The sequence below is a fragment of the Cephus cinctus genome, unplaced genomic scaffold (assembly GCF_000341935.2).
Source record: "Cephus cinctus unplaced genomic scaffold, Ccin1 Ccin1_scaffold1080, whole genome shotgun sequence".
Lineage (NCBI taxonomy): Eukaryota > Metazoa > Arthropoda > Insecta > Hymenoptera > Cephidae > Cephus > Cephus cinctus.
The window spans coordinates 47868-57954 of record NW_014333598.1 but is presented as its reverse complement, the minus strand read 5'-3'; the positions used below and the strand labels follow the sequence as shown (position 1 = coordinate 57954).

At 37.5% G+C, this 10087-nt stretch overlaps 1 protein-coding gene across 2 annotated transcripts; it reads left to right on the top strand.

Annotated features, from left to right (window-relative positions):
* Positions 1 to 544: 544 nt before the first annotated feature.
* LOC107271993 (synaptic vesicle glycoprotein 2C) lies at positions 545 to 9116 on the top strand. Of its 2 annotated transcripts, XM_015748659.2 has the most exons (12): positions 545 to 911; positions 5228 to 5370; positions 5472 to 5633; positions 5712 to 5874; positions 5955 to 6076; positions 6166 to 6410; positions 6841 to 7007; positions 7187 to 7355; positions 7719 to 7836; positions 7902 to 8061; positions 8157 to 8284; positions 8358 to 9116. In XM_015748659.2, exons 1-12 carry the CDS (start codon positions 883 to 885, stop codon positions 8402 to 8404), a joined length of 1653 nt encoding a protein of 550 aa, XP_015604145.1. In that variant the 5' UTR covers positions 545 to 882; the 3' UTR covers positions 8405 to 9116. The 2 variants fall into 2 exon arrangements, with proteins under 2 accessions (XP_015604145.1, XP_024945024.1); XM_025089256.1 differs by lacking the exon at positions 5472 to 5633.
* Positions 9117 to 10087: the final 971 nt, after the last annotated feature.

Below are 10087 nucleotides of genomic sequence, written 5' to 3'. Positions count from 1 at the left end.
GCCTTGTCTGTACAGTGATGTGGGGGCTGTCTATAATATTGCATTGTTCTTATGGTTATCGTGTATCAGAGTCCCGGGCGCGCGATTCTACAGAGAGTGAACGTACTTTTTTGAATAAGCTATGTGACGGTTATTTCATTAGTCACGGTACTATTTATGTACTTAGCGGATACTTTTAACCACCTTAAGCGCCGTGACGGACCTTAGGAACCGGTTACACATCGAGCCACGACAGTCTGGGGGCGCTGAACGGATTTAATGGCAAAAAACATAACCTCGTAGTTTGTACGGTGCTTACTATGGAGTGATTACTTTCTGAATTTGATATACTGACAGTGCCGACTGGGATTTTCGCACTGCTGTTATCTTTTAGCCTTGTAAATGTTTAACAGAGTTCATCACGCGTCTGGCATCTCACCGGGGATAAATAGTATGGGAATGTTACCTCAATGTGTTTTTAAGGTATTTATTTTTTTTTATCTGGTATCATGCTGTGTACTTTAGTAGCTCATCGAATCAGTGTAGTATTGGTCCAGCTGGCATGAAGTCGACTTGGCTGCTGATTATTGCGAATTTTGTAATTTTTCATTCTTTTTTTTCTTTTTTGACTAAACTATGAACTCGTTAGTTTTGATCTTACGCGAAGTAAACTGATTGTAGATTATTTTATTGGAATATAAGTGGATTTTATAAATTTTGTATATCCATTGATTTATTTTTATCCAAGTGTCAAAATCTTTAACTTTTTTTTTTGTTCGCGCTAAAAACATCTATGATGGACAAACTTTAAATTTTTCAAGTTTCTTGGAACTTTAACAAATTCGGGGTAACAATCGGATATTTAATGTTTGACGGGAACCACGTTCACCCTGGTGAAATCAAATGGCACTCCCGTGTTACGTTTCAACTAGGTCAGTAATCGACGCAACCGGGTCAAAGGCTGGTTTCCATTGAACGTGACGGCTTGAGGTTCAGGTGGATCATGCTCATACGGTAGACGTTTGAAAATCTCTAGAATATTCAGAAATTTAAATTGAGGTTAGGTTAGGTATGGTTGGGGGTTGCGACATTAGATTCATTTTCATACAAATCACTAGAATAAATCTAGAGTATCTTGTCAACGTAGTAATTATGACATTGATAAGAAACTATAAATTTTTTTTTATACCGATAACATTATCAGACGATATTTAAATCCGAAATGTCAAGCATCCGCTTGAATTATACGTTCATTCATTCCTAAATCATTTGATTGACGTTTATAAAAGCACGTGGATTATAAGTGCATCGAGAAATCGAAGTGAACACAACCGTTGTCGTCATTCAATGAGAATCAGTCTTAATGACGCACGCGGCAGCGAGTCGTGATTTTGTAAAAACTGTTTCAACAAGCAATTAAAATGAAAATTCATTGTACGCTGTCAAAAATAATTTTTTGTTTCAAAATTTTCGAAATTGTTAACCATAACTTTTTTTTTGGGAAATCACCGGTCTGCTCAGTTAACTCCAGATTGAATTTGTTCATTTCGTTCTTACGGTCTTGAAATAGGATTTTGGTATATGGTATGTAATTACAATATACCTCGAGCTATTTCTTCCCATCTCTTTTTTACTTCTTTCAACTAACTTATCCCTTCCTCCTTTCCTTCCAGTATTCGCATATATTGAATGTATATTCAATTCGTCTTCTCTCGCAGTCTGTCATCAAATGCTGCATCGTCTATTTTCTCCTTCGACTAATTCTACATATTCTCTTGTCTTCGGTTTCTCAGCATCCATCCTCCTTTTTTTCATTACCACATGTCCATCTCGTTACCAGCTTTTATTTTTCTCTATTTCCTAGCTTCTTGACTATTGCGGCAGGTCTTCTCGTTTCTTATTATTTTCTATTTACGAACGTGTCTGGATTAGGTTTTCCTAGGAAAACCTATGAAAACCTAAAAAGACCTAGAACAACTCGAAAACCTACGGAAACCTAGAAAAATCTAGCAAAAATTAGAACAAGCTGGGACATCCTGGAATAACCTGGAAATTGTTCGTGATGGTCCTATATCTACATGCTATTCTGAGAGCATTCGTCCTCCTCAGCTTTTCCAGTTTTTCCCTGATTTTACGTGTCTGTCCTACCTGATAACCTGGAACAACCTGGAGCAATCTGGAGCAACCTACGAAAACCTACGAAAACCTACGAAAACCTACGGAAACCTAGAAAAATCTAGCAAAAATTAGAACAAGCTGGGACATCCTGGAATAACCTGGAAATTGTTCGTGATGGTCCTATATCTACATGCTATTCTGAGAGCATTCGTCCTCCTCAGCTTTTCCAGTTTTTCCCTGATTTTACGTGTCTGTCCTACCTGATAACCTGGAACAACCTGGAGCAATCTGGAGCAACCTACGGAAACCTACGAAAACCTACGAAAACCTACGGAAACCTAGAAAAATCTAGCAAAAATTAGAACAAGCTGGGACATCCTGGAATAACCTGGAAATTGTTCGTGATGGTCCTATATCTACATGCTATTCTGAGAGCATTCGTCCTCCTCAGCTTTTCCAGTTTTTCCCTGATTTTACGTGTCTGTCCTACCTGATAACCTGGAACAACCTGGAGCAATCTGGAGCAACCTACGAAAACCTACGAAAACCTACGAAAACCTACGAAAACCTACGAAAACCTACGAAAACCTACGAAAACCTACGAAAACCTACGAAAACCTACGAAAACCTACGAAAACCTACGAAAACCTACGAAAACCTACGAAAACCTACGAAAACCTACGAAAACCTACGAAAACCTACGAAAACCTACGAAAACCTACGAAAACCTACGAAAACCTCATCTTGGAATAACCTGGAAATCGTTCGAAATGGTCCTATATCCACATGATATTCTGAAAGCGTTCGTCCTCCTCAGGTTTTCCAGTGTTTCCCTGGTGTTACGTGTCTGTTCTACGCGATCAACCTGAACCAACCTAGAAAAACCTAGAACACGCCAGAATAACCTGGAACAACAAAAAAAGTTTGATTTTCCATAAGTGGGAGGTTCCAGTAAAAAAGTAGTTTTTTCGCCACGCCGCTACAAATTTCAATTGAGAAACTTGTTTTTCTGGAACATTATAGAACAAACTTAGAACAAGCCTGAACAACAAGTAGAATCGAAATTTTCGAATTATGGGTGGCTAACTTCCCGCACCCCATGTGCAGCCTACATATTTCATTTTTTCACCTCCACTCCTTTTCCACGTCCATCCTCTTTTCTTTCTTTTTCCTACCTCTTGAAATTACATCATCTTTCAATTTTTCTGTATTTAGAGTTAAATTTTTTTCCAAGTTTTTTTTCAAATCTCTTTAACAAGTCCTTCGTTTCATTCTCTTTCCTTGCTAACAGTACCAAGTCGTCGGTATATGCAAACGTTCCCAATTCGTTCTTTTTCCCACTATCACCCCGCCCCCCTCTAATTGTCCACCTTTCTGCTGTTCTTTGATGTCTGAAAGATACAGTGCAAAAAGTCCTGGACCGACTGGACAGCCTTGTCCCACTTCTCTGTAGTCCAAAAGTTCTTCGAATTCAGGTCTCCTATCCCAACCACGTTTTTTCTTTCTGTGTATAATTCCTCTGTCTTCTCTCTTAGTTTACCAATTCCTTTCCCTTCTTTTTTAGCACGTTACAGAGTTTCTGCCGACATACTAAGTCGAAGGCTGCCTTTAGATCCACAGAGAAGGCAAAGAGTTTTCCTTGTTTTTGACCCAGCTTCATTTTGACATCTTTGCACTGATTTCCTTATCTCCCTTTCTTATCTACATTTTTTATCCCATAATTTCTTTATTCCCATCTTCCATATCCTCTTCTTCCTTCTTCACCACGTCCCTCAACTTTTACCATATTCTTCCTTCTTCTTCTTCTTCGTATTTTATTGAACTTTTCTTTTTTTTTTTTTTTCAATTCTTCGATACTTTCTTCATGCAATATTTATCAATTTTTGTTTCGTACGCTTCCCTTTTCAGGCTTAACTATAGCGACAGCTGATCAGCTTCTATTCTTTCTGGTACACTGTAAAATCTTTTACTCTTTCCCATGCTGCTTCGTTATTCAGCACACAGCCGATCAAGCTTGTTCCTCAGTTAGAGTTAACTCAGTGCCCATTATTTAATAACAAACGATGCACGCAGGAAGAAATATATAATTTTCACGAAAGCGTTAATTTTGATTGTTCATAAATTTCGAAATATAAACAATTACGAGATAATTAAAAAAAAACACAAATTATAATTTATTGATAAGGATTACTTGACTCTTCCTACGTTACGTTTTATCGCAGTGTCAACATCGCAGGCGGAATACGTAGAAAAGTGTACTTACACAACATTTGTATGTTCACGTAATCATATTATCATTTTTTTCACAAGGTCTCGGGCGACAAGAACGCTTGAAGCTTCCATATGTAAAATTCATATGTGCCGAATAGTTTTGACTGGAATTGCGATGCAAGAAAAATTGCAAGAAAAAATATGCATTGAATGTATTATTTATAACAGAATTACAGCCTAAATATATCGACCCAATATACATGTATATGTATATTCCTGAAATATGCTATAAAAAGAATGTATAGCCATTTTTGTTAATCCCCCTCCCCTCCACTCTTTTTTTTTTTTCGGGGATTTCCTGAATCAAATTCACAATCAGTCGACTTGTCTGAAAGTCGCTTCTAAGTCATTTCTGTAATTGAATCGTTTGACCCGATTTTATTAATACGTCACGAGTTCCACGGTACGAGTTCTCGCTGACGACGCAAACGATGAGAACTCATGGTTGATACATATGTTCAAGAGCAGAGGATATATTAGATGGCCGCAGTGTGTTAGATCGTGTTAGAGATTACTGGGCAACGACAAAGAAACGTCCCTCGCAGAATACATTGTGAATTCGTAATTACGTATTATTCGTACGAGGCTGTGGTGCAGTTACTTTTTAGTTTCCTTTCAATAATCCATAAGCGACTGTCGCTCCTCGTGGAAACGTCCTATCGGTTCACCAACCCGAGATAAAGTGCTGGAGAAGTGATTTCAGTAAAAAATTTCCGCTAATTATTTTGATAGTTCGATACAAAAAAAAATGTATAAAAAAAATTCAAGAAATTGAGAATAAAAAATTTACATAGAATATAATATATACATATATATTTGTTTATATATTATATTCTATACTCGTTAATACAATCTGCAGTCAGCCTCGTAAAGAAATTCTGTACACGCCTATGCCAGTAGGCAATAAAATGACAGCCGAAAATGGAACTAAGAAGTGTTTGGAAGTTTCGTCGCCGCCTGAGCACGAATCAGCTGATTACGAAAAAGCCGCGTCCGCAGCCGGTAAGAGTGTGTTTGGATATGATTTTGAGGAAATTGAGAAAAAAAAAAAAAATGGTGAAAAAATATATTTTTATTTATTTATTTTTTTTTTTCCTCAAAAGGTTTTGGACTTTTTAATTATCTTCTTTTGCTCGCCGCCATACCTGCCGCTTGGAGTAGTTTATTTAATATGGGAAGTGCCACGTTTATTTTAGTCGCTGCCGAATGCGATCTTAGTCTTACCACTATGCGTAAGGGAGTCCTTCTATCGGTTGTCTATATAGGTATACTGTTGCTAATGACGGAGCACAAATTAAGGAACAGTAAATTAAGCCGTGTTCATCACACCCCCTGTTCTCTAGGTATGATGACCACTGCTTTCTTGTGGGAATTGCTGAAGGATCGTGTGGGAAGACGTTTACCCGTACTATATGGCTTACTGGCTAATGCATGTTGCAATATAATAATTAGTATGTTAAATTCATACCAGTTGATAGTCGTACTTAAATTTGTTACAGGATTTTTGTGAGTACTCGATCAAATTCATTTTTGTCATGTATCGTACCGACTCTGATCCTTTATGGCTTTTTCTCTCTTCGTTGTAGAGTGACCGGTCCTTTGGATATGTTGACAACGTATTTAATGGAATTTCATGGTGCAAAGAACAAAGCACTTTTTGCAAAATGGAGCGGAATTCTCTTTGGTTTAGGAAATATTTTGCTGCCAGGTATAAATAAAAAAATTTTTGATTCACGATTAATTTTTTTTTTTTTTTTTTTTTCCGAATATTTATCGGGTCATTTTTTTCCTTTGCAGCTCTGGCTTTTTACATAGTACCTCAATCCTGGTCGTTTACTCTGATTCAGGATCAATTAGTTTATAATTCGTGGCGGATCTATCTTTTGATCTGCTCGCTTCCTTCGGTCGTGGGACTCGTGACGATTTCCATACTTCCGGAAAGTCCGCTGCAGCTGATGAAAAGCGGAAGGAGCGACGAGGCGTTGAAGTTATTCAAGAAAATGTATTCAATGAATACGAGAAAGTCTGCTGATACTTTTCCGGTAATTGGGATAATTAGTCGATCCTTGATTAATGGAATATCATATAATTCCAGTAATTAGATATCAAAGGATAATTATAGTCATTTGCAATTTACTCTTAAATTGGAACGTATCGCGGAATATGAGAAATTGCGTTTTTTTATATATATATATATATATATATATATATTTTTTTTTTTTCAATAGTATCAAAAAAACTTTTATACTTCCTTATCAATTCACACCGGGCTTCTTATCCGTTTCTTATTTCGCTTTGCACAGAAAGTGGCTTCGTGAGAAAACTCTTGCTCGCTTTCCTGGACGATAGAAAATTTAGTTGGGCCAAACATATCGCACGTGTTCACGTATGTCTTGTCTCGCGACTTTACACAGCTGTGATATATACATATTTGCATATATAAATGTTTTTTTTTTTTATTTCCTGACACAGATAAAAGAATTGCTCCCCGAGGAGAAGGAGGTGGAGTGTATATCAGTGAGAAAAAGGAATTCACGAAAAATACTAAAAGAATGGACGGAAACGAAAGTGCTCTTCTCTAGACCCAACAATTTTATTTTCATTGGCGTACTTTTCATTCAATTTTCCAGTATGCTCGGGTAATACATTTTCTTTTATAACACCGGTCCTGTTATTAGAATCGTTATGAAAAGAGAAAGAGAAAAAAAAATAGATAAGAATTAATAAAAGAACAATACTCTCATAGTGATATTTATTCAAGGTTATCAAAAAATTTCGTATCGGAATTGTATATTAATAGGCAATTTTATCAATGCAGATCCAACACTCTACGCCTATGGTTACCACAGCTGTTCTCATTGTTAGGAAACTTCGTTACCGACTATCCCGAACGCGGTATGTTAACCATGAGCGAGACGCTGCGTTATCAAGCAATGACGTCGCCAGGGAATCAGGCGACAATTAATTCCACGATCACTTGCATTCCGGTAAGTCACGATCCGCCAAAAAATACTTACGTGTAAAAAACTACGCCAAGTACAGGATTGCTGTGAATTCCTCTAACAGAAAGTATTGATATCATATTATTGAGGCCAAGTACATAAGTCACTACATGTTTTCCTATTATATGATCTAGCATTGGCCCATCATTTTAATTATATTTTCAATATTTCCTATAACGTTTTCGCTACTCTTTTATGTTACTACTGCTTCCCGTATTTAATTATGATTTAATAATTAATTCCGGTAAGTCACGATAATCGCTGCTACAATAATCCATAACGCCTAATTGCCAGTTAACGTTTATATAAATTTTTGTAATTAATATTAATACAAGATTTATTGTATAGCCTAACTTGGAACCGATTATTCTCCTGAATTCAACTATAATCACTACTGCAACTGTCTTTGGCGCTATTTTTGCTGGTCTCGTCGGCACCGAATCCACGCGACGAAGAATCATATTGGGTAAGACGTCAGCGTAAAGTCAACTACCGTCGATAACTTGAAAATACTCTGAATGCTCTTTGTAGTTTTGACGTTGGCCGCTGGCGCTGCGAGCAGCTTTGGAATTAATTGGGGCCAATCCGTACCGTCGATGCTGGTCATGGCGGCGTTAATTATATCGACAGCACGAATTGCAAGTGACACCGTTAACGTGTCGAGTAACAAAGTCATTCCGAATACATTGCGGTAAGAATAAACGGGCAACTGGGTATTGCCAATTTTACAATTAATTTATAAAAGTTATTTTTCATTGGCTATTTTTGGTTATTAACATTTTTTAGAGCCACTGCCGGAAGTCACGTGACAGCTGTTGGACGGCTTGGTGTTGTTTTTGGAAGTCTGATGTTTCCGATTTTTTTAGAAATTGGTTGCCTACCTGCACTTATGTTTTTAGGATCCATTCTTACAGGTAAGATGCATTATAATTGCATCGTGCATGTAAAGATATTTATTTTTTTTCTCGTTTCTTTTTTTCTCCATAGCATCATCAGTCTTGTCGATCTTCTTGGAGAGAGGGCCCACGGACTAACAGACAGCTGGACTTCACTGTTAAAATAAACCCAGTCTAGTGCATCGATCGTTTTTTAGATAGAAATTGCAATGACGGCTCAATTTGTTCCTGATCCTCGTGTCGGAGTCTGTACTGAATATCAAATATTTATTTCATGTTTTGTACGTCGAACTGATAACAAGCATGGGGTAGGTAATATTGGCCATCATACGCGAAATGATATTTCAGAATCTTTTTGGGGTAATTATCAACTATACAAGAATAGGAATGTTTTGGCCGTTAGACAAAAAAGCCTTTAGTCTATGTTAATAAATGGCTGTATTTTATTTATTTGAAAGAAATAAGTTCCCAATGGGCTATTTCAAAATTAACGAATAGACGTACAGTCGATGATCGATCCAACGAGCGTTGAGATTTTCAATGGGATTTTTATATTTAAAAAAATGTCGAATCGAACGCTTGATCACTCGATTGAATTGCAGTTGCGTTATCAGGAATCTCAATTTTCTTTTTAAGCCCACTTTCCCTTATTTCTTATAACATAAATTTGTCTGAATCCATCCAATATCTGTACTTAGCTTAGGTCGTTAATGTGATAAATTCGCTCTGTGAATTCCTAGTAAAATGAATAAGGTGTTGTATAAAGTTGTTTAAAGAATAAAATTAAAAATTAAAAAAAAAAATTGATAACATTACGTATGCTGAGGTAACAAAAGACTTTTTTTTATTTTCCTTGTGGCTTGAATAGTTCGACGGGGAAAAGCGTCACGGTACGTAGATAAGTACACTTCGCATGCTGCTTGCTCGTTATCACGTTCTTCGCAACGCGTTCATAAAATAAACATTTATTCATCCCTGGCGAAAACACTTTTTAATTAACGCAGAACGTTTCTACTGCAAAATTCAATTTACCTACGTCGTTATCCCGTTTCCTGTACGAATATACATTACTAGACTTCAGGAATAACACAATATTCAGATATTACAAAATACCAAGAATATTACAGTATCACTAGATTTTGCAATATCCAGTGTGACGTGATTTTTCGATTCACGGTCACAAGGCGACTCCGGCTACCGATACAGATAACGTTCTCGATTTCTGGTTCTCTTTCGGTCGCCACCCTGCTCAGAAGCTGCGCTCTCGGGTTGATTCGTACAGTTATGCCAATGCTCTCGGAAGATTTCGTTATGGTTTAGTTAAGGTCGAGGTGCTCGAATCTGCCGTGGGGATTCGCTAAGGAACGCTCTCGATTTGGTTTAAAGGGACGACTCGAGGGAAAGGGAAGAGTTATCGGCTATAAGGATCTCGACCAATCAGATTATCAGAATTATTAGTTCTCGAATTTGGCTATTTTGTCAAAGCAGTCTGTCTCGGGGCACCGACCGAGGTGTCACGAACTGGCTCGCACTCCCGGGCTATTTGTTTATAGTTTTTCTAGCTGTGTTTAAATACGGTATAAAAAGTTCTGGCTCGTCTAGTTGTCGCGTTACTCTCGCGATATCCAGCAAATTCTATAAATTTTCTGTGCGTGTTCCGGAAGTGCAGTGCCCACCCGACTGTCTCCTGGATGCAATTCTCGGACTTGACGGATCAGCTGAACCAGCTCCGGTGAGTGCTCCCAATTTATTAATTGGTGGAGGGATTTCGATTTGACACTTCCGATTCGTTGCTCTCTGTATATCACACTATTTGCCACG

Coding starts and splice junctions, on each gene's coding strand:
- LOC107271993 (XM_015748659.2), top strand. CDS start 883: ATGGCACTCCCGTGTTACGTTTCAACTAG. Junction 5,875..5,954: donor AAATTTGTTACAGGATTTTT/GTGAGTACTCGA, acceptor TCTTCGTTGTAG/AGTGACCGGTCCTTTGGATA. Junction 6,411..6,840: donor AGTCTGCTGATACTTTTCCG/GTAATTGGGATA, acceptor TTCCTGACACAG/ATAAAAGAATTGCTCCCCGA.